This window comes from Mirounga leonina, unplaced genomic scaffold (genome assembly GCF_011800145.1).
Source record: "Mirounga leonina isolate KUSES-001 unplaced genomic scaffold, KU_Mleo_1.0 Mir_129, whole genome shotgun sequence".
NCBI classification, from domain to species: domain Eukaryota; kingdom Metazoa; phylum Chordata; class Mammalia; order Carnivora; family Phocidae; genus Mirounga; species Mirounga leonina.
In genome coordinates, this window is record NW_023270323.1 from 31,760,139 (window position 1) to 31,785,708 (window position 25,570).

General features: G+C 33.1%; 1 protein-coding gene across 1 annotated transcript in view; it reads right to left on the bottom strand.

Annotated features, from left to right (window-relative positions):
- ADGRL3 (adhesion G protein-coupled receptor L3) overlaps positions 1–25,570 on the bottom strand; it is an 811,907-nt gene that overhangs the window by 12,576 nt on the left and 773,761 nt on the right. The window contains exons 23-24 of the mRNA XM_035004902.1: positions 21,410–21,535; positions 14,395–14,491 (exon numbers count right to left, since the gene is read on the bottom strand). Coding sequence (XP_034860793.1) covers positions 14,395–14,491; positions 21,410–21,535 — 223 coding nt within the window. The remainder of the gene's footprint in view (positions 1–14,394; positions 14,492–21,409; positions 21,536–25,570) is intronic.

Below are 25,570 nucleotides of genomic sequence, written 5' to 3' on the forward strand. Positions count from 1 at the left end.
TGAATGTACTTGAAGACACTGTTATTAAACTACTAACGTAGGAAGACTGAGTTTTTTAATCAATTCCCACTCATCTTGGAAAGGCCAGCAACAATCACAGAAATGCCATGCTGTGACACAGTGTTGACTAAATGCAACAACATTCAGTCCCAGCCACATGGCTTTGGTAGGTGCTTCCTCAAATCTGGGTGCAACCCAGATCAGATACTGATCTATAGCCTAATGAGTGACATGCAGTCACAATTAGAGATCCACCTGCCTTTAAACCTACACCCACACAAACACTTATAAAAATAGTCTAAAACTTTCCAACAAAATACACTTTTTTCTTTATCATTGGTATTCAGGGCCTTTTTCCTGATAGAAAGTGAATCAGTTATGGATCAGGTTTATGGATTTGTTAGTTTGAAAGAATAAGGGATATGTTTGAGTAACCAGTTATCTGTCATTTGATATCCCTAGAGTAAGAAGGCAATCCTTTTTCCATGGATATTCAAAGCTTGCAAGAGGTCATTTATCCTGCTTCCATTCCAAACAAGTGCAACAAGCCATTATCACATGGTTCCTACAGTCCCCACTCTCATTTAGTCATTTCAGTGGTACCTTTGAAAGGTGGCCCTTACCATGTCAAAAACACTGGCTTTCTGTCAATGCCTAGATCTCTGAACTGAAAACTTATCTAAAACCTGTCTTCTTGGGTCTTTAGTGTGCAAAGTTACTTTTGTCTTTCTCTATAGCTGCCCTGCATTTCACTTGTCTTTGCTGAAGCCTATTCTGTTTGCTTCTTGCTGTTTCCCCAATTTACTCAGGTGACTTTGAATTCTGATATTATTTTCCAAGGTTCTGTCCATCCTGTCTCTTCCTCTTCCCTCCGACTAACTTCTGATTTGTAAACTTCCCTTCTAATAGCTGTGAAATTGCTGCAGACTTCCAAGAAGATCAGTGGTTACAGATCATCTGTCACTGTTTTTCAGCTGAAAGTTAAGCTTACTGGCTAGTCAGGTTGAAGACACAAATAGGCTGATGTTGCGGTGTGGAGAAGATACTTACAACACTACGTATGGGAAAAGAATGTTTATGTGCAAATTCCACTAGAATGTAAGCCCTGGGAAAGCAAGGAAGACACTGGGTTTTATTTTTTTATTTTTTTATTTTTTTTTTAAGATTTTATTTATTTATTTGAGAGAGAGAGAATGAGAGACAGAGAGCACGAGAGGGAAGGGGATCAGAGGGAGAAGCAGACCCACCGCTGAGCGGGGAGCCCGATGTGGGACTCGATCCAGGGACTCCAGGATCATGACCTGAGCTGAAGGCAGTCGCTTAACCAACTGAGCCACCCAGGCGCCCAAGACACTGGGTTTTATGACTGCTCTATACCAAGTGTCTGGAATGGTTCCCGGGGCTTGGTAAATATTTGTTAATTAATGAAAAAAAGGTGAAATCTACGGCATCCTTAATGTATCAGACTAAAGCAAGTCATTTTAGCAATTATGAGCAGTTTTCTAATTTGAGCAAATTTCTTAAGAGTGTCAGTAGTCCAATTCATAATGTGATTTCTTCATTTCCTTCTAACACTGTACCAGATCCTATAATATTGAAACTTTAAAGCAGTTATAAATAGTCATATGATTATTTGGAAAAACAAAATGCTACCTGAATACTAACTGCAGATAATACAGTAAGAGGGGGAAAATAACTCGGCACAGCCTGCTGTGACTTAAAATAAAAAGCTCAAATTGGGGGGACGCCCGGGTGGCTCAGTCGGTTAAGCGTCTGCCTTCGGCTCAGGTCATGATCCCAGGGTCCTGGGATCGAGTCCTGCATCGGGCTCCCTGCTCCACGGGGAGCCTGCTTCTCCCTCTGCCTCTGCCTCTCTCTCTCTCTCATGAAAAAGATAAAAATAAAATAAAATAAAAAAAGAGTAAAAAAAAAAAGCTCAAATTGGGTAAAAGAGCTCAAAGTAAAAAAAATCTCCAAGTGGCTATGTAAGAGTAACTGCTCCTTAATTAATCTGACTCACTAAATCCTGGGTATAGTCTAGTCAAAACTGCTCCTTTGCTGTCACAAACAAGGGTTAGCTCTTTAAGAAAACCATGGAAAAGGAGTTAAATTGAATTTCAATATATGCGAATCATCAACAAGACTGTCAACAGAGAGCCAACCACAAGATCTTTTCTGGCGAAAGCAGGACACAAAGCAAAAAGGATTTTCATATTCCATACTGAAAAACTTCGGGAAGTTTTTCTGACAATTATTTGAAAGTCGGATCCTAAAGCCACTGAAAAGTATTAAATGTAAAACCACAGCCTTTTTAAAAAGAGTCTTTTTCTTTTTTACTTCTTTTCTATCTGAAGATAGAGATAGATATAAAAGTTTTTTAATGAGGGCAATTTGAATGGAATAATAATGAGTACACTCTTTTCCAATGCATAGTTTTACCACAAAACTGTTGTATTTCTTTCCTTATGAAAATAAAATAGATGTTTTGATATGGGGAGGCACTGAATGACAGCACTGTCTAGGCCAGTTCACTGTGCTACGTGTAACTGAGGCCTGGAAATCAAACGTAGAGCTGCAGGCTTTGAAATTGTGAAGTAAAAAAACAGATCCGAAAAAAGATGACAGTGGAATCCCACTTGAATCCATATTATATCACTCAGAAACCTAATTCAAACAACGTCTCTTCTTGACAGCAGGCTAACAAAAGTACATCAAAAAGCTCTTAAGGAACTTGAATTGTCACTCGGCTCGGCCCCTCACACTTTTTTTTAAAATGTACTTTCCTTCTTATTTGTTCTTATTGGGTAAGCAAAGTTGTCTAGTTATAGACCTTGGTGTTCTAGTGAACCAACTGAATACAGCACTCTTGAGAGTCACATACCAACATTACTAATTTTCAAATTGTTGTTATTTATGAACATCTAAGATGGTAAATGTTCTGTTTTATTCCAATAGAACAGTTTTACCTGGATAGGTCTTTCTTCTTTAATATACCGCGTCCTCCTTTCTATTCCCGCATGGTTCTCTCTCCCTTGATTTGACATATTTTGCTTTTATGAAGTCATTTCCAATACATATATTGACTAATGCATATAAATCAGAGTTCTGTATAAAGCAGAGTTACTACTGGCTGATGCCTCTCTGCTTCTGTCTTCAGAACTTAATTCTGGCCCATAATGAGACTTCGCTTCATACAAGCAAAAAATAGTTTCACTAAAGACGGCATTTTCCATAGAATTTTAATACTAACTTCAGTGTTAAGCAAGGGATCTTTTGCCAGGAGATAGTATCTAGTGAGTTGTGAGACCTTAAAATTGAATGTAAAATTGTATGTTTGTGTGGTCAGTTGTGCATGTACACGTGATTGCATTTCTTTCTTGTGAAAGGGTCCCGTGACTTTGATCTTCTTTTCAAAGAGCTAAGAAAACTGGAATAGAGAAAAAAAAAGATAAGTCTTTTTCCCTTAGTGAGTGAACTATATTATAAACAAGAAAACTGGAAAGAGTGAATCAGAAGTACCCCAAATACGTCTTATGAATATAAGAATCATCTGATGAATTGCAGTATAACATAATGGAGAAAAGTTATAACTCAGAATTTAGAAGTGAATAAGATTTTAACATTATCTAATCTCTACCATCATTTACTACATAAAGAAACACAGGCCCAGAGACATTTATAACTTATTCAAGGTCACACCTGACTCTGGTAGTTTTATTCAAACACATTTAAATCCGTGATTTTCAAACATTTTTTAGCATCCTCTCCCAAAAATATGTTTCAATAAAATTTTATCAGGAGCCTTATAGGAGTGCATTACTTCTCTCTCGTATGCTTTTCTGTAATGTTCAATTATTTAATTTTTATATTCATGTATTAGTTTATATTACATAAACAAACAAAAATGAAAGCTAATCAATAAAAGAGACTTCCAGAACTCTGGAGAACTGATTCAATAGGTATTATCTATTTTAAGTATTTTGTTTCCTATTTTTTTCTTTTTCTGTATAACAATACAGTATCAACATCACACACAATCTACAGAAAGAGTGCAGAACGATTAAGTTCAATTTTAAAGGGCTGCTTTATAAAACAGGAACAGCCATTTTAATCAAGACCAAGTTGTTTATAATAATGAACAAAACTAAAAGAATCTATATGCTATCCTTAAAAATTATATAAAAATAACTTTAAAAATCACAGAGACCATAATTTTATATTTTGCACTGTTTTTATTCAAATAATTAATGAAATTATAAAGTGTCAAAGAAGAAATATTTTATTGAAAGCCAAGAACCCTTTCATCATTTTTTTCTAAAGTCATAAGTTCAAGAGCTGACATCTTGATTTATCACACTGTGCACTTTTAATAGCCAACAAGTTTGCTATTAAATTTTAATCAACCTGCCCTATTAAATTTCTTTCAAATGGTTCAGAGATAACTTCAGCTTCTTTTAATAGCAAATTCATTCACTGGGAATCTATTAATATGGACTTCAATGACATGTTTTCTCCAAAGTACAGATTGGGTTATTGTTAGTTCAATATGAAATTAAATATTCTGAATGCAGAATTGTCTCTGTTTTAATAGATAAGCTCAGAGTTTTAGATATGGGAACCCTAGAAATTACCTTGTCTATCCCCCCTTATTTTGCACTAATTGGCTTTATAGATGTCTTCTTGTTCAGACACATGAGTTTTTCTACAATAAATGCTTAGTAGTCAAATTACTGGGCCACACACTGTCCACATTTCAATTTAGAACATACTGCCAAAATTCTGTCAAATGTATTTGTACCAATTCACACTTTCATGAGCAGTATAAATTTTTCAGATTCTTATTAGCACTTGGTATTGTAAGCTTCATATTTTTGCCAATCTGATGAGATAAAATGATATCTCATATTACTGTTATACTTTGCTTTTCCCTGATCATCATAAAGATGGGGTAATATTTCATGTTTATTAGCCATAAGGGTTCCCTATTTTGTGAATTGCCTGTTACCTTTTGCCTATCTATATTGATTTGTAGACATTCTTTATACAACTTAGGCATAACATTTTGTTTGTTATATGTTGTTTACACCTTCTCCCAATATCTTACTGTTAGAAGTAGTGTTTACATTTTGAGGTAAGAACCTTACCTTTTTCTTATAATTTAGAATCTGTGTTTTGTTTTTAAGAACTCCACCTTTAACCTAAAATCTAATATATATATACATATATATATTTTTTAAAGCTCTAAAGTTTTATTTTTTGTATTATATGTTCTTATGTATTTTATATTATATCCTATATTACATTATATGTTGTAATTATATATAATAATTTTACATAATTAACTGAAAGCAAAACTGCTTAGAGATCTTTGGTTTTCTGACTGCTCAAGCCAACAGCAGCAAAATTAAAACCCAGAATTCTTGGTGAATCTTTGCTGCACAATAGTGTAAGAGGTTAATCTACAGTTGAAATGATGAACATATGTTATTCAGACATTCATCTCTAAAACTCATCTTTTGTGTCCAAAGGCATATATTTCTGTGTGCTATTAACTTGGGACATGTTGAATACCTTTGGACATTTTTGAATACATTTCATAGTACTAAAAACAAAAAATACTAAGCCTAAAGTTTGCTTAACCACGGCAAAATAGCAGTAAATTACAGTTCTTTTTAGTAAATCAAAGGCATTTATCAAAAGAATATTTATCGTTGTCATTCACACTATAGCTACTTAATTCATTTTCTCTACATTGGATTATCTCATAGTGATATCTGTTAATGGTATGTAGTCAATCCCACAGATATATGTATTTGTAAATCACACATTGCTTGTGCATTTTCACTTAATAAAATACACCTCAGAAAAAAAGAAGGTAAGCAAAGTATAATAACTACTTAACAATATGAAATGCTTTACCAATGTGAATAAAATATGACTTTTTATATAACACTCTGCCCTACATTGGCATATTTTCCTATACATGCAGAAGGTCTATCCTGGCTAAAACCTGAATATTAAATTTGGAACTGATATTTAAAAAAATTTGTCTGAGAAAAGTAAATTAAGACAAAGTATCTGTGAATAAAGAGATTCTTGATAACATTCAGAGAAGGCCTATTTTATCATATAATCATAATCAGTTCTGTCCTATTTAGGGACTGAGGCTGTTTCAGGAAACTTACATTGTTTCTACTTTTCTACATCAAGATTAACTATCTTCCTTCAATCTATGTATCTTCTCAAATCTTTCTTAATTCTCCAGTGATTTTCTGGGGCTGTAAATTACGTTCTATGAATGTGATGAGTAACTTGTCTTAGTTTTTGAGGCACCTGCATTCCTTATAGTAATAAATTATGTAGAAAGTCTATTATGAGAATCATAGGAGAACCTATCACAGGATGCAGTGTATACTTTTAAATGGCATGCAGCATATAAGGTTGAGCTATATAAAGTGGATGCTTCTGTATGCAATGTAATTCAATAAAGCAGAAATTAATAAATTATTGGTAATGACAATTTAAGTGTATTTTTTCTATTGAGGACTCTTTTTGGCTAACCATATATCCCTCTTCCATGATTTAATTTTTCATGTAATTGAATTAATTTCTATTTACTTTCAAAGTAGTAGATACAAATTAATACAATCTATTTCTTTGAAAAAAACAATTTGAACAAGTAATGACATTGTTATTTAACTTTGGATGTACACTACATTTATATCATCACAAGCTTTATGTTTATAATGCAGTAGGAACATTTTTCCAGATGAGAGGTACAGTCAGCTTTTGTTTTTAAATTTTAATTATAAGACATTACATACTTTTTGTTAAAACTGGAATTAGCACATAAAAATAGTAAGTTTAATTTAAACATTATCAGTATTTATTTGAAGTTAACTCAAACAGATTTTCTACTTGTTCAAGGCATTTTTATGTTGTCCTGACAGATGACAATATCAAATTCAAAAGTACAAATATCTGGGGAAAGTTTATATCTTTGGCTGGTGCTATACTGAATTATTATAGGCAGAAGATATTTACCTATTTTTAAAAACAATCTTTCCTCTGACTAAAATGTTCATCCTTTTACTGAAACATAAGAAGTTAAAGATAAAAGATTCTGCGAATAAAATACCTTGAGACCTTCCAGGAAAGAAAAGAAGAATGATTATAAAAATCTTCTTGCAACCTAAGTCCTAAAATTGGACAATAATATATAGCAAATCAGCATATTCCATATCAAGTAGTTTTGAAAAGCATTGCCAATCCATCTCTCCAGAAATTCACAGTGTTTTAAAGCTTTTATTTCCCTAAATGAATAGGATGAATCCACACTAAAGAAGTACACCTAGCACAAAATAAAGTAGAGGGACATGAAGAGTATGTGAAGGAAATTAAGAAATAAAGATGTTAAAATTGTGGTGTTAAGAATATCATATTTCTATGTGAAGTGAGAAAAATATCTTTATTCTAGTCTTAGCAAGCTTCATGAAAAACTGTCATCATAAGAAAAGAGTGAACATTTTTGTTCCCATGAGTAGGGCTTTGCAGTCAGAAAGATCTTGTTTAGAATCTAGATTTCATCCTTTATTAGCCATTCCACTTGGATAAAAAACCCAGCTTCTTCATGGATATAAAGATAATGGATGAATAATGAATAGTGTACAACAGATAAAATCATAACTATACCCACTAAAGGAGAAATCCCAAAGCAATCAAAAACTATAAGAGCCACATTGTGTTCTATTAGAGGAAAGAACACCAGAGATTTCTGAAGAGGAGTATGTATATTTAGTTCTTAAAAAGATATTTTTTTTGAAAAATTACATCCTCAGCAACTTATATGAAACAACACTAATATTTCAAAAATAAGTGGAATGTTTTAGAGTGCTATATTTAGAAATTATCAAGGTAACTCACTGTAGCTTGTTTGATTTATAATAAGGAGATAAGAGATACTGCTAACTATATATAAGGCGGTAAGATAATAAACTATAATAATGATGAATCTACATAGAGAATTCTCTTTGTGAAGCTATCTCTAAAAGCTATAACAATAACAATAATAATAGTAAAGTACAAACCATATTTACTATTGTGTAGTTGGCTGTAAGAGGTTGGATGATTTAAAGGATTCATACCAAAGAGACAAAGTTAAAAGCAAAGCATAAGAAGGATTCACTGGGCAAGCATTTAAAAGTTTTATTTTTTTCAATTCCTGCCAGCAATTTATAGCAATAACATTTGCCCCTGATTGCCTAGAAATCAATATTTAATATATTTCATTTTGTAATGGAGAATTCATTCTGAAAATTATTTGGTCTCCTAGAGTTAGGAATCAAGATATTAGTAGCACTGTTTAATTATCTATTTGGCATAGTATTTCATTTTAAAATCTGTACATATTTTGCTTTTGTGTTATTAAACTGATTTTCCTAACACAGAAGATACTCTTATTTTATTGTACATTTTCTGATTATGTCTTTATTGATGACATGTATAAAAGGAAAGGAATTAACACAGAGAGTACTATTGCCTCAATTACAAATCAAGAATATAAAGGTCAGAAAATATTAGATATAAATGTAATGATGAATCTCAAATGAAAATTGTTTACATGCCATATGATACTTATAATATTTGCACTCATATTATCATAATGCTTGTTCGTAATAAAAAGTAATTTGTTATATGAGTCCACTTTGATTTATTAGCCATGCAAGTACTCTTAGGCACATCATTTAACTGTTTCTGCAAATTTCACAAATAGATGTCAGATTATAGCAGGATCTGGTTAATATTTACAAACAATTTTATAATCTTTCAGAACAGCAAGGCTTTTGGGAAATATGACATATTTTATGCATATAAAGCCATATTATAACATTTACTGAGATTAATAAAGTGCAGTAAATGAGTATGAGGGTTTCACCCGTTTAGGCTTTAATTTATAGAAGTCATTAATTGCAGTGAAACACCACTTACAATTTTTCATTTGCATTTTTCTTTATAAACACAAAAGCAAAATATGTTGAGTAGCCTGAATATTAACGAAGTGACAGGTGATTTATTGTGAAGTTTCTTCTGCCTTGGTGACCAGCCTCCTGGGAAAGACAATACAGGCTCTGAGAAGACATGAGTTTAAAATGGGAATGAGTCGCATCCCTGCTCTGCTACATAACTGGTTATTGAGCAGGGCTGTATGAATTGAACTAGTATTCTCTGAGCTTCTGAAGGGCAGGATAGGGCTTGGAGGAAAGAGAAGGCAGTGTTTGCTTATATCATTATCTAAGGTAGGGAGAAGAAATATTTTACCTTTATTTCTTCAATGTTAAAATACGGTTACAAATCAAAAGTGGAAGTACAACTAGGCAGATATAATGTGCATTTAATTTCTAATTTAGAAGAGACAATTCAGTTTTATTAGTTTATCTCTTTTTGTTAGCCTCAAGGGTAGCACCATTTTAGGTAAATTATTATTTCTTTTACTTGGCATTCAGGTAACTACTTTATTCTTCCCACCTATTATTAGAAAATAAAAAGGAAAGAAAACCTTCAGTAGTGAATGATGAATTTTAATATCTAATTATCTGAGAGCACTGGCAAAGATCAGTTTTCATTTGTTAGAAGATGTAAGGGAACTTCTAAATAAAATAATGATAAGAGTACTTATTATTTGGTAGGCACTGTAGTAAGGAATTAACATATATAAACTCACTTAGTCTTCTCAAGGTCCCTGTGAAGTGGGTGCTTTCTATATCCCCACGGCATAGACACTGAGAATATAAGTAATTTACCAAAAGTCACTGAGTTAAACTCCATTCTCAAAACTACTATGAGTAAATAAACAATTTGCAAAGTCTGTTTGATGATGACTTTCCCCTTTAAATCAACAATGTTCCTAAAAGGTGAGGCCACCTTTCAGTAGGTAGTTGTGCCACTGAGAGCCAAGATTTACCCTTAAAATTTATGAAAAGATTGCCATAGGCCATCATAATTATGCTGATTACATAAATTTACTGAGAATGCATGTGTAGACTAATACGAATCTGAACCTTGAAAGGAGAATCCATCAACTTTAATAAATATGTGCTGCACATCAACAGAAGAGACAGTTTTCAGTCACACAACACTTAGATTTGGCTTAAATAAATAAAGCTTTACTGGTCAGATCCCCATGTATAAAAATCGCATTAACTTCTGTGGGAGGTTGATGAGATGGAGGATGGGAGATAGGGGGACATAAAAATCCACTATGCTAGCCAAGCTATTGTTTCAGAAGAAGAAATGTCTTTTTGCTAATTCTGCCACTAAGATGGGTCACATTTTTATAATAACTCCACAGTTGGGGAGGGGGTTGGAGTGGAACACTTTTCATAATTCTTACATCGTATTGGTAGCAGCTACCAAGCAAAACTTGATTTTAAGCTGAAATTTCTGGTGTCAATTCAGCTAATTAAATAAAAAGAAAATGGGAAATGCAATTATATTATTCACTATGAGATAAAGCCTAATAAAATCCAATTTCAGAAAATATCCCAATTTCTATATAGATCTATAAAAAGAACAGAAATGTTTAACCATTAACTGAACTACCAGAGAAATTTCCCAGCAAATGCTTCATTTGGGGATCAAATTCAAGTTTTAGAGGCATCCCTAATCTAAATTGTTCAGGATGAGGTTTGGCCAGCAGAGATTGTGAGTTGGAGATATGAGTCGGAAAGATTACATCAGCTACAAATTGTTTCTACCACTACTGGGAAGTTAGAACTACTAGAAATTTGGGTAAGGTTTCTAAAAATCTGGGAGAAGCTCGGGGGGATGGAGGATTGACCTCAAGATATGTGCAAATAGTAAATATTTAAATGAGCAAATGAATAAACCCTCCTGTGGCATTTGTAAAACCTTGAGTTTGGATCAGAGTTAATCCTCCTTAAAACTTTCTATAATCAACTATCACATTAATGCTCTTGAAAACCTCCTTCTGACTGTGTATGAAAGTGGCATCAGAGAAGTTAATGTGATCGTAGTCCTGGGGTACCAGCCTCAAGGAATTCTTAATTTACTTGAGTGAGTAGCACTGTAGCAAATAATTCAGAAGGGGAAAAAATATCTTACAACGTATAGGGAACATCTGGAAAACACCTTCACAAATACAGATATTCAAAGGACAAATGGAATGGAATGTGTAATGGAATGCTTTAAAGAGATGAGGTAACCAAATAACAAAATACCAAAGAGAATATATAAGAATGATTACACAAATTGAAAATTATCAATAAATCTTCCAAGGTTTTGCATAATTCCAAGGAATAAAATCACAAAAGCAATCAAGCTTATCACACTGGGAAATCTACACAGGTAATCTGATACATAGGCTGTAACAAGTTGGTTCAAGAACAGAATATTAAAGATGGTTTGAAAAAATAAAAACCATTGAGAAGGAGTTCTGTACTATATGGTAGATGCTTTATTCTTAATGGATCCCAAAGATGAGAATGACACATTTTTGTTTGGAAGAATAGATGGTAAGACATACAGAACTGTAAAATAATTATTCTTTTGATGAACTGAGCAGTGGTATGAATAGGAAAGAAAACCTAAAGTAGATACAGGATTAATTTTTAGACAACTTCTTATAGTTTTTGAGGCCAGAACTAAAGACAAAAATAAGAGATTTAATAGATCTAACTTAGAAAGAAGGAAAATGGGGTTTAAAATGAACAAAAAATTGCTAGCTGTGAGAAACTGAGAATGAATGGGAAGTTAGACTATATGAAGATGCAAAGATGCAGTGCCTAGAATTTTTATTTTTATAATAGAGAATATAATCTTTTGATTAAACAGAGGTGAATAAGTATGTTGCTGAGGTGACTGAAGTGTTTATCTGGAAAGGTGAATCTTGGATTTCACCTACCTAAATATGATACACACGCCTGAATGCAGGGAAGATAGGACCCTGGGAAATAAGACAAGATTAAAGAAGGAGGTTAAAGACTATCTTCAGAGATATAATATGAAGAAATAAAATCTTAAACTACTCCACGTATCTGAGATAAAAAATAATGAGATGAGAATAAATCGAGGAGTTCTGACTTGGGGGAATAAGGAATTAATATGGGAAATCAAGAAGATCACTACGATGTCTACCACCATTAAAGTCAATGAGTGAAAAGAAGATTACATATCCTGAAGGAAAAGACCCCTGCCTGGACACACTTCAAATCATAAATTCAATTTAACCCCCTCTCCAAAGTCAACGTTAGGGTAACTTATTGGATGTCACAAGAAATTGTATACCCTTCTTCAAGAGTAACTTTAAGAAATACTTTTAAAACTAAAGACTTTAAAACCAGATTTAAACACATGATCAGTCAATATAAAATATTATTATTTTCTCTAAATATATTTCAAATTGACCCAGTCATCCACATATCACATATTCCAAGTTGATGAAGTTCTTGAGAATGAACTAAAAAGGCACAGCAATGTTATATGAGTGACCTTAAAATCAAGGTCACAAAAATGTGTTCATTTAAAACAATTTTTAGTAAAGTCACATACCTTACAATCTTTACATGAATTTAGATCATAATGCTAGACAACATAATAATTTTACATGTTGTAAAAAATAATTTTACATATTTTAACCATCTTCACAGTAGGCAAATAAACAGTGCATCATTAAAATCACATGATCTCATCTTTTGTTTAAACAACAATTGTTTGATAGTTGCTGTGCTCATTAGATGCAATATACTCCTAATAATAAATCCTATTCATAAGGGTAGCTTTCTATCTAGGAACATACTGTAAATTTTCCATTTATGGGATTAGACAATAAACAAAATCTATCACTATGAAAGCAAATAGGTTCCTAAACTTTGGAGGCATTTGTAAGTAATTCGTTCTCTATGATTTGGAAAATATGTCAAAAGTTAGAGTATTCATATTTAAATAAATTTTCACACACTAACCATTAAAACTAAACTTGAAAAAGAGAAGGATATTTGGAGAATAATATGTAAATCAAAATCTAGCAAATAAAAACAGACTAATAATGAAACAAAATATAAGAAGGTAGGTGTTTTAGTGTATTTTCTTTATATTTGGAGGAATATTTGCACTCACTGTTCCTCCTTAGGCAAAAGTGATACAGAAAATTTAATATCATTACTAGGTTATGGCCATTATATAACTGTCCCAAATAACATATGAAAGTCAATTAAGATTATGTGTAACATGGATCCCTATATCAAATTCAGCTTGGACACTATCTGTCCTAATTTCTTTTATGAAAATAAGATGGAAATTACTTGAGCAAAAGTAATTGACAGCACCAGCATCTGAATTTTTCTGAATCATAAGCTGTGATTGTTAAATTATTTGTTTCTAAGTAGTGTTTAATGTAACAAAAAGCTGAGAGAAACGGGTTTAAGTGGAACTAAAATCCTAGTTGGGGATAGGAAAAAAAAAAACAATGTTGATCATAAAAATAACTACTGAATATATACATCAAAAATATCTTTCTTAGGACAGTTTGATTGGAATAAGCTCATGCAAACACCATCTTTCCAGATAAAACTATATTCTAAATATTCCCCAGCAATGTCTGTAGTGTACCCTAACTCTACACAAATATAGCATCTACTCATTTTTCCTGCAATCAACTTGATCTCCCCACTCCTCCGCCACCCCACATACACTAAAAAAGAGGGGGGGGGGAAGAAAAGGGAGGGAAGGAGAAAGAAAGACAGAAGAAGTAAAAAAAAAAAACAACCACGAGCCAAACAGTAGATTAAGGAAACTTCATTTTAAAAATCGAAATGATGCCCTAGGAACATGATAACCAGAAGCACATAAACACACAAAAATCATTATATATATATTCTTTTTCCTCCTAGATCTTTAAATATGCTGGATAAGTTTGTAGATACTAAAATTACTTGTGATTTTTACCCCAAATATACAGGATGCCTCAAGTATGTATTAGACAGTATATTTTTTACTTCCACAAAGACTATGAAATTGCTCTATGCCTGGGACAATGTGCAACTCTATGATGCTTAGTAGACTATACAGCCACATAATTGCCCATTTTCACTGCTTCCAATGAGGCCTGACAGCTCACCAGTTTATTACAGTGGCAGATGACTAGAAAAAGAAAGTTCTCGTTGTCTAACTTCTTTTCAGAAAAGATTTCCTGAAAACTCAGGATTGGAAAAAAAAAGGCTTATGAATAATGGAACACACTGCTACAGTCAACCATGTTTTATAACCTTGCAATATTCCTATCACATGGAACAAGGTCCAGAAGTTGCAAAAAAAGCAATGCAGTTAAGAACTTCTTAATCACAAAAGTAATAAATATGAAAAATCATTTCTAATTACCTCTGTTGAGTGACGCTGAACTGTTTATATCTCCAGTAATGAAGGAAGACTCTGACTGCTTTCGGACCGTGTCATTCCACATTCTACGAATTCGGCTCTGGATGGGGGAAAGGGAAAAACGGAAATGAACTCACCGGGCAGTGAATTTTCACACAAATCATTCTTTTTCTTCCTGTCATAGTTATATGAGACCTTGTTTCTGGCATCTGGCAAATACATAACTTCTACGTGCTTGCAGGACAGTAGCACAAGAACATCAGAAACTAAATTAGTGATAAATTGGTTCTCATTAAGTGTATTCCTAAATGCTTATACCAAAAATAATTGTAACTATGAAAAAGCAATAAATGTAATGTACTATACCAATTTAAACATGTTGAAGATATATAGACATGTACTCTAGATGGTTAGAATTTAATAATTTTAGTTTCTAAAGTGAAACAAATTATTTTCATTGTAACTTTTAAGGGAATGGGGTATTTAAATATGTATTAAATTGTCAGTTTTATTAACAAAAGATTTACTTTAAGAATTCAGAAACTTGCAAGAAAGAAAAAGTTTGGTAAGAAAAGAACACAGTATTATTAAAATGCTACTAAACTTAACATCTTCCATGTATTTTGTAAGACCAGTGTAATTTTACAGGTTACATATGATTTTAACTTTTCTTTCTTTTGAAGGAGATAAAGGAAGACAATTCACCCTTATTCATTTCTTCACAGTAGGTAGTTTTATCGAGAACTGAAAATTCTTACATCATTGTTTATATTCTCAAATTCAGTTTTCTAAGTGTCAGATAATTGAAGAAAGTGGCGTAGTATTTTTTCATTTGGGGAGGAGGAGATTTTTTTTCTGGTTTATTGTTCTGTTATTTTATTGAGTTAGGGATCAAAAAAGTATTAACAATCCTGTGAGGAGAAACAACATATTTTCAGCTTTTCCAAGGATGAAATAATTTTAAGAACTATTACTACTAGTAATGGTAGTAGCAAAACCAAGCTCACAAATGGATTATGCTCCAAATATATTTGAACTCCTTGAATAATAGGAGTATTCAATCTTAAAATACTAGACAATTTGTTTTATAAATCTTGGGACATGTTTATTCTTCAGAAATATTGTCTATATATTTTTTTTAGGTCAGCAAGTACACACACAGACACACCCCCCCACACACATACAGAACAAAACTAATCAAAGAATTAGAGGGACGCCTGGCTGGCTTAGTGGGGAGAACATGTGACTTTTGATCTCAGGGTCATGAGTTCAACCCCACGTTGGGTGTGGAGCCTACTTAAAATACACAAATAAAATAAAAGAGATTAAAAAAAATTAAATAAAAAAATAAGAAATTATAAATCCTGAGCACTTGAGAAATATTTCTATCAAAAAATACTTCAAAACTTCAAAATGAAATACTGGAAACAATTCTCTCACATTTGTTTTATTAATTAATTAATCAATCAATTAATTAAAATATTAATTACCCTCTACTGCATGCCAGAAGCTACTCTAGGAGATACAAAGGGAAAAGGCAAACAAAAAATATCTTTGTCTTCATGGAGCTACTAGATTAGGTTAAGTGATAGACACAACAAATTATCACAAAAATAAAAGCCAAAGTAAACAATGTGCCCACAAATCTCCATAGAACCATTAATTATTATAGCTGAAAACTACAAACCCAAATGACTGTCAATGGTAAAATGGATATATAGAACAATATACAACAATAACAATAAAAAAGCAACAAAGCCTCCTGCGGCAACATAGATGCCTGAGGAAAGAAAGAAAATAGAAGAGAATAGGTACTGGATGATTTCATGTGAACAAGTATCAAACACATGCAGAACAAAATGTACTGCTAAAAGTTAAGATGGTGGTTACATTAGAGGTGAATGATGGAGAAAGTTTCCAAGGGTTTCTGAGGTATTCCCAACATTCTAATACTTGACCCAGGGAGGGGTAATGAATCACTGTGCATACACCTATATTTTGTGTACTTTTGTTAATGTTTGTTAGACTACATAATTTAAAAAAAAAAAAATGTGCACATAATGAAGGCATATGTCTTTGGCTACAAAGTCTGTGAGACCCCACTGAAGAAGTGACATCTTAACAGATTTGATGGAATTATGATCGTTGTTAGGTGACATTTACATGAGCTTCCCCCATTACCTCATTTTCTGTTAGTTTCCCTAACCTGGGCTAGCCACACTGGTTCTCTTGCCATTCCTCAACAAGCCAAGCATGCTTCTGCCTCAGGCTTGGGATAAATGTTTCCTCTGCCTGAAGTGTTCTTCCCCTAGATACACGTATGGATAACTCCATCTCTTTAAATTTTTGCTCAAATATTTTCTCCTTAAAGAGACCTATTCTTCTATTCCACCCACCTAACCCTGCTGTTTTCCTCCCATAGTCATTATCATCTTATACAACATGACCTATAATTATAATGTATTTATTTCTTAGTATTTATATACACTGTTCAATATTTTTTTTTAAAGATTTTATTTTATTTATTTGAGAGAGAGAGAATGAGAGACAGAGAGCAAGAGAGGGAAGAGGGCAGAGGGAGAAGCAGACCCCCTGCTGAGCAGGGAGCCCGATGTGGGACTCGATCCCGGGACTCCAGGATCATGACCTGAGCCAAAGGCAGTCGCTTAACCAACTGAGCCACCCAGGCGCCCTATACTGTTCAATATTTAATGTCTAATGTCTACACTAGATTTGAGGTTCTTTTGTCTTTCTTGTTTATTGTTATTGTTATTATTTGTTATTGATGTGTCACACCCTGAAATAATACCTGGTATAAGATAAATATTATATGCAGGCCTACATAAAATACGTAAAATATGTATCTTATATGTAAAATCTTTAAACACTTCAATTAATTCTTTCTATGTTCTAGGCTCTATACTATGTAATTCTTCATTTATTCACTCATTGAAATCTCACAACTCCTTTAGTCAAGTACTCTTATTCATTAGAAAATTGATGTTCAGAAGTTAATTAGCATGTCCAATGTCACAGACTTAATTAAGTGACAAAACCAATCCACTCAACTGGCTCCTGATCTAGGAGCTTAACAGTTCACTACACTATGTCAAATAATAGATGAATAGAAAAAGGAAAAGATAAAATATTGCAGGCAGAGGAAAAGTATACATTATGTAGCAGAGAGCCAACACTTAAATGTTCATGGAATGAACCAGGACGATGTGGGGGTGAACAAAGCAAGTCACAGAAGACTACATACAATAATATACCACTTCAAAAAAAGATTTTTTAAAAAGATTTTATCTATTTATTTGTCAGAGAGAGAGAGAGCACTAGCAGGGGGAGTGGGAGAGGGAGAAGCAGACTCCCCGCTGATCAGGGAGCCCGATGCGGGGCTCAATCCAAGGACCCCCGGGATCATGACCTGAGCCGAAGGCAGATGCTTAACAACTGAGCCACGCAGGTGCCCCCCAAAAAAGATTTTAAAAAGTAATACTAAACACCTTTTTGGAGGTGGAGAAACTATTAGAACACATCAGGGAAATGAAGAACAAAAGTCTTCTGGTTGCAGGCAAAGGAACTGATTAGGGAGAGTTTTCAAGAAGGGAAAATATATGGAAAAATGTTCAATTCCTGAGTTGGATGTTCAATTCACAGGTGTTCATTTTACTAGTATACTTCATAATTTAATAGATGTTACATACATTGTTTTATGTTTCAAATATCATATGATAAATGTAAATGCATCTACAGAGTCAATAAAACAAAAAATAAATGGCAGAACAATTAAAGAAAGAAAGGTCGAAGTGGGAAGGACAATACTTTAGTCCACTGTTTTTATAAACACACATAAATACAAACCAATCCTATACATGTCTGTGAATATCTGTGTGATTATGGTTATTACCAAGCTTTTATAAGTGATTATTAGCACCAGGAAGTAAGTATGGGGGAGCAACATGTGGAGAGGATTTTCACTTTTTAGTCTTGCCAGTCATGCTCCTCCATTATCTACACAGAAGCCACATGATCTTTATTATACGTGGATGATCTCTGGCCACTTCCTTTTCTAAATCATCTTATTGGCTTTCTAAAGTAACCAAAATAAAATCTAAATTTGCATACTCTTATAAATCATTACTGATCCATCTCTAGCCTTCTCCTTTGACTTCATCTCCCATTCACTGTCACCCAATTTAGCCAATGACATTCTTTCCCTTCCTGAGTTTGCAAGTCGTCCCCTACCTTAAAGGCTTTGTATTAGAGTTCTCTCACCTGGAATTCTCTTCCCCTGAATTCCCTTCCTGTCATTCAGAATCTTGGTGTCGATATCATCTTCCAAAATAGTCTTTCTCCAGCACTTAATCCAAGTAGCCACCTGTACTTTCTGTGTCAAATCACTACATTTGGATCTCTACCAGCTTTCATAATTTGATATTTTCCATTGGTTTGTTAATAAATTTTCTGTCTCCCACAACTGGAATGAAAGCTCCAGATCACAGAAGAAGTTGTCTTTTAACTACTGTACCTCCAGAGCTTAGAAGATTGCCATTATATAGAGGATATTCAATATTTCTTAGTAAAAAATAAAACATACAGAGATTGTTATTTTACAAGTTCTCTGATGTGGAAAAGGCATCCATAGTCCAAAATTTTACCTTAATATCAGTGACTATTTTAGACTATGGAAGGTCATAGTTAATATGAAATACATTGATTATTTTTACCTAAACAGACTGGATTTAAGTACCTGTTACTTTATGTAGGGCTGGATTGTCATAGTTAATCAGAATTAGTATTATATTAAGCATAAGAAAACAATGTAAGGTTTTTTTTTTTTTTGGAAGACTAGAATTGTGACATGAGAACCGTAAAAGCAAAGAAAAAATATGATACAGCTTTAAAATATATATCTGAAATTATATTCTTTAATAATGACACTATTAAGTGATGGCTGCTCTCATTTGTTGAGTACTTACAATTTGTTTTCAGTGTTTTGAATACATTATCTCAATCTTCCTAACAACATAAGAAATAAGTATCATCACCACCACTTTAGAGATGAAAAAACTGAGGGTCAATGATATTAGGTAACTTGTTTTGTGTCATGGCTGGTACATGCCAAGACTAGAATTCAAACCAAGGGCTATCCACACAGCAAGCTTATGATTATTCTCTTAACCTGCATTGCCCTATCTTTTAGCTTACCAGTATTGCTAAACATTACACAACTTTGTTGTAACATAATACATAAACTTCCAAATAGTATTGTTTCATTAACGGCATTTGTCAAATGACGACGGGATGGTGGTTGCTGAGCTCGGCTATATGAAAAGCATGTAGGAACTAATGAAGCTGGATGACATACAGGATCTCAGCGATTTCAGTTTAAAAGCTGTGGAGGTAAGGATTATCAGTTTGAAAATAAAGGTGTGGAATCTAAGGGCCTCACGCTAGAAGCATCATCCAGGTGTACCCTACAATTATGTGAGACTTCAGATTTCTAACTGACCAGTTTAGTAGTCCTACACTCAGAAATCTCAGCCCACCTACCCTGGTACATCTGTTCCCCCTAATTTGCAACATTGTAACCTCAGTAAGGTATAGAAATAATAAATAAAATTCAAACTATTAATAAGTGTGTATTATATGTAGGTATAAGTTTCAGGTTTATTATGATAACTTGTGGTTGTTAATTTAAGTATTAACAGTCGGACAGTTTGACAGTTATACATTCATTTTAAATTTTAGTTAGAAATGTTAGATTATAAGATTACATGTGGTTTTACTCAGAAGATAGAAGAGAACTCCATCAGTGTGAGGAAAGTGTTTCTTTACAAGAACATTATTCATTATCTTTCATTTGTAAGAGTCATTCAGGTGCTAGTTAGGGGTGTACAACTGTCTAGTCTGACAGTGAATGTGAGAGAATCAGATATATGATGTTTGTAAATGATATTTAAAGTCAAGGGTATTTAATTTTCTAAGCCTATAAATGGAATTGTTGGGAAATTTAATCTATTGAGTTTACAAAACAATTAAGCATTGAACAAAGAACACCTGAAGTGATCTTTCTTATTTTATACAAAATTACCAAATTTACAAAAAAAAATTAAGATGCAGAGTTAAAGGCTTAAGAAAAAAACTAAGTTCCTGATTTACACGTTTACCAACTTTAAGTCTTCTTTCGAAATCAATTGACAACACTGAAAAAAAAAAAATGATTGGTTTTCCCACTGGATCAGGAAATCTTCAAAATATTAGTCGGCTAGTCTGAACTCAAACTCGCTCATGGCCCACATAATGCTGTCTTTTGTTTCCCTGGCTCATTTTAGCATCGTCAAGTTGCTGAAACCTCTACCTAATCATCTTTGGACTCACACCATGGCCGGGGAAAAATGGCAGACAGGTTACTTGAAAGTTACGAGGAGGTTTACGGCTCCCCAGGTTGACAGCCAACGCCATGGCCACATCGAGTGCCGGGCAGCTGGGAGCAGTACGTGGAGCAGTTAAGTCCATGATGCTATGATGGTATCCTTCGCTGCCCTGAGCCGTCTTCAGCTTGTCAGCAAGTCATATTAGTTAGGACTGTTTTTACTGAACATACCATTTAATAAGTACATGTGTTCAGTATGCAACACAGAGTTATTACACTGGCTAAAAGAGGTAATTTCCTTAAGAATCATGTATGTAAAATATTACTTTCTTAGAATTTTTGGGTAATGTGCCAAATTCCTTTTGTCATCTCCTCTATTCATTCAACTAGGGATAATCTGAAATCATTAATTATTATGCAAATAATTATTATGCAAGCATTATTTCATAACTTTAGCGCAGTGTGGTTTTTGAGATATTTGTCATAATCATTCCTATTTGACACACTGAAACAACAACAACAACAACAAATTTGATGGAGTAAACACTTGGGGTAGAAAATAGTTCTGATCAAGAAAGGACAGCAACTCGTGACAGAATACAGGTAAGAGATATTTCATTTTAATGAACAAATATTTACCTGTGAGCCTGTGGAGTAGCGTCCAGGTGCTCGAGAACCAGATGTTTTCCCTGAGCCAATGGAACTCTCTGTACTTTTGCCACTGCAACAATGTGTTCGCAGGCATTTCCCATACTCTTTTCGTACCTAGCCAATTAAATATAAACTGCTGTTAGCACGCAATTCATTTCGGCTGGGAACTATGGTGTAAAATGTATGTGAGTTTCATTTTTAGGTAATTAATATAATTATTGCCTTGCCCTACAGATACAAAAAAAAAGATCTGTTCAGCATAGATTTTACAATATAAAATGATATTCAAGCCACCAACTTTGAAATTTTGCATAACTGGAGCCTTTTAAAATACGCACATGTGCACACACACATGCCCAATCATGCTAGAACGCTACTACCTCTTAGTTCAAAAAATAAAGTTAAGACTCTTTAAGACACTATTTTAGCCTCATAAATTTGATCTGAAGTAGCCTATTGGTGTAACTGTTCTCCGAACTGAGGTCTAGTGAGAAAGCCACAGAGAGAAGAGGGGATGGGGAAAGGGAGGGGGAGGGGGAGGGAAAGGAAGAGAAAAGAGAAAAAGAATGTTTAAACACAGAAGAAAGGAATGTATTGGGTTAAATTTCCTTTAAATCTATATTTCTTTGAAGTTTATTTCTCCTAAAAGAGGTCAAATTTGTAACTTTATAAAATTCAAAATATTTTTAACTTTTTCCCGCATAATAGTTCTCTTCAATAGTCACAGATTGCTTTTCTTTATTAAATTCTTAATCCTCATTGTAGTATAAAATCGTGGGAAAAAAAGGAGATAAACATTTTTTAGTTGATGTTTTCAAGCAGGAAACCATACCAACAATGTCTGGGAAAACTTTTATCTTGTTTAAAATTATTATTACTGCCTCTTTAATCAAACAAGACGTACAAAAATAAACAGTAACTGCCCTAAATCATACTTCCGCTATCTACAACAACACAAATAATCCCCAACTATGTCTTTCTCAACTAAAAACACATTCTGGGACATTTTATTGGTTATACATTCCAAATTTATGTTCATTATGAAATAACACTGTATATATAATTATTCTTAGCTCTTTACATATTGAATTCACATGAGTTCATCCTTTCCACGATTTGTGACAATGTAATATCCCAATGTAATTTTATTTAAATCGAAGTTATAAATACATGCTTTTTTGAGGGATGGTATTTAGAATCAAAAACAAAAAAAAAATAGGAGTGTGAATGATACATTAATATTAGCATTCGAAACTAAAATATTGTATTTTAATATTAGAAAGTTCATTCCATCAAAGATATAGCTGAATCAGAGATAGAATACATTTAGGTTTGTTTGAAGAATTCACATTTATTAAATGCTTATTCTGTGATAGGAACAACAATCTAGAGAAGGGTGAATCAAAGCTGGCAGGAGGTAGGGGGACCCAGAAAGGCTTCTCAGAGAAGAGGATTTCTGAGAGAGTCTTCAAAAGATGGGATGGGATCTGTCAGGTTAGAGAAAGAAGTTGAAAGAAAGGACAGACAAGAGAGACAAGGGCATTCTAGGTATTGTGAACAGGGTGAGCAACCTTTGAGGACTTTCTCTGATCTCGAATACTAGCATTACATTCTTTAATATATTTTAAATTATAGTGATATGTTTTCCAACCAGTCTCTTCTATGCTATATTTATGAATAATTAGAAATAATTAGTTTTATTCAGTGTTCAAAAGCCAATTCACATTTTATTTCTTTTTTTAAAGAAATAAGTTGATACCCACTTGTGTTTGTGTGTATGTCTAATATATATGTGAGGTTGGGACTATGGAGTGAAGAAGCTTCTAATTTTTAATTGCTATTTACCAGGAATTATGGTAGGTCCCTCCCTCAAAAGGACTCTGGGAAATAATTATTACCTACATTTTACAGATAAGAACACTGAAAAGGTTAAGCAATGAAACTAAACTGAAATACTGAAAAGATTAAGCAATATGCTTTTTGTGAAAAAATCCGTATCTTATAGGTGCTCTATGGTCAGAAAACTCCTTCTAGGAGGCCACATTTCTACCATTAATGTGTTAACATTATTATTAAAGTAATCTATTAAATTATCCCTTTCTCTGTATCTGGAAAAATAGGGACAAATGTTTTAATTAGAATTTGAGAAAGCTTAAAATAATCTCTATCCAAAAGTAAGCACTATCAATTACAGTTTAATATTAGTCCTGAATTAACGAAGTATCTCCAAGAACCTAAACATTGATCATAACCTACATCCCACTTTGTTTTTCCTAATGTACTCAACAAGTATATTTTCTTTTTAGAAAAGAAAGTGTTTTTTAATCAAGTGATTTAAACCTAAACAAATATTTTAAGAGAGAGAGATAGAGAAAGAAAGAGAAAAATAGAACCACTCCCATTCCTGTTACAAAGGCAGCAATATTGTATAAGCCACAGGAATTCATCATGGACTATTTTCACTTTCCAACAAAGGTTAAATGTTCTGAACTGGTTATATAAACAACCAAAAAACCAAGATATCTAGTTATGCCAAGTTCCATATTTAGGTATGTTACTTACTGAATCTTTACTGACTTTATTTTTCTGTGATTAGTTTTGAAATGTTAAGCGTGTGTTTTAAAAAGAAAAAAAAAGCAAAATAACATGGATTGTATCTATGAGATATTTTTCTTTAGATTACAATAAAAGTTAGTTGATCGTTCAATCATTTGCATATTCTAATCTACTATTTCAATGATACTCCATCTTACCATGACCAGATATGATATCTTATTATTTTAATATCGTTCTAGAATATAGAAGATGGGAAAGAAACTATACCTCACCAATGGAATATTTCTTTTATACTCTCAGATCAGAAATAAAATAATTATGATACCCTCTGAGATTTATAATCGAGTGCATAACAAAAGAAAAAGTGATAACTTTAATGTCACCAGTAGAAATACTGGTGCAATCCATCATGCAATCCACACTCAGAATAGGACTGATAACTCAAAGTTTGATTTTTGTTAATAAGTTGAATCAATTAACAAATAGCCCTACAAGGCAAAATATCTCAAAAATGGAATATTTCATATTTCTCTAATCAAAACATATGAGCAACTACATCAGCATGGGCACATCATTGAAATTCAATCAGATGGCTTAAGAGAAACTTTTTAAGAGAACTAAGATTGTTAAAATGTGCCTACTACCCAAATCCATGCAGTCTCTCAAAATTCCAATGATATTTTTCACAGATACAGACAAAACAATCCTAAAATTTGTACAGAACTACACACACAGACACACCCCCCTCAAAGGCCAAAGTAATCCTGGGAAAACACAGCTGGAGGCATTATACTTCTAGCTTGCAAACTATACTACAAAGCTGCAGTAATTAAAACAGTATGGTGTTGGTATAAAAATAGACACATAGACCAAGAGAACAGAATTAGTCCCAAAATAAATGCTTGCATTTATTGTCAACTAATATTTCACAGGGGAGCCAAGAATACTTGATAGGAAAAGGAAAATCTCTCCAATAAATAGTTTTAGAAAAACCAGATAACTACATGCAGAAGAATGAAATTGAACCCTATCGTACACCACTCACAAAATTTAACTCAATATGAATTAAGGACTGAAACATATGACTAGAAGGAAACTCCTATAAGAAAGTATAAGGGAAAAGTTCCTGGACACTGGTCTTAGCAATGACTTTTTGGACATGACATTAAAAGCTAAAGCAACAAAAGCAAAAATTAGTAAGTGGGATTAAATCAAACTAAAAAGCTTCTGCATAGCAAAATAAATATTCAACAAAATGAAAAGGCAATCTACAGAATTGAAGAAAATATTTGCAAATCATATTTCTATAAGGGGTTCACATCCAAAATATATAAAGGACTCATATAACTCATTAGCAAAAAACAAAACAATTCAACTACAAATGAACAGTGGAAATGAATAGATGTTTTTCTTAAGAAAATATACAAATGACCAACATAAAAAGATGCTCAACAGCACAGATCAGGGAAATGCAAATCAGAACCACAATGAGATATCACCTCACATCTGTTAGAATGGCTATCTTCAAGAAGACGAGAAAAAAAAGAAAACAAGAGATATCAAGTATTGGTTAGGATATGGAGAGAAGGAAGC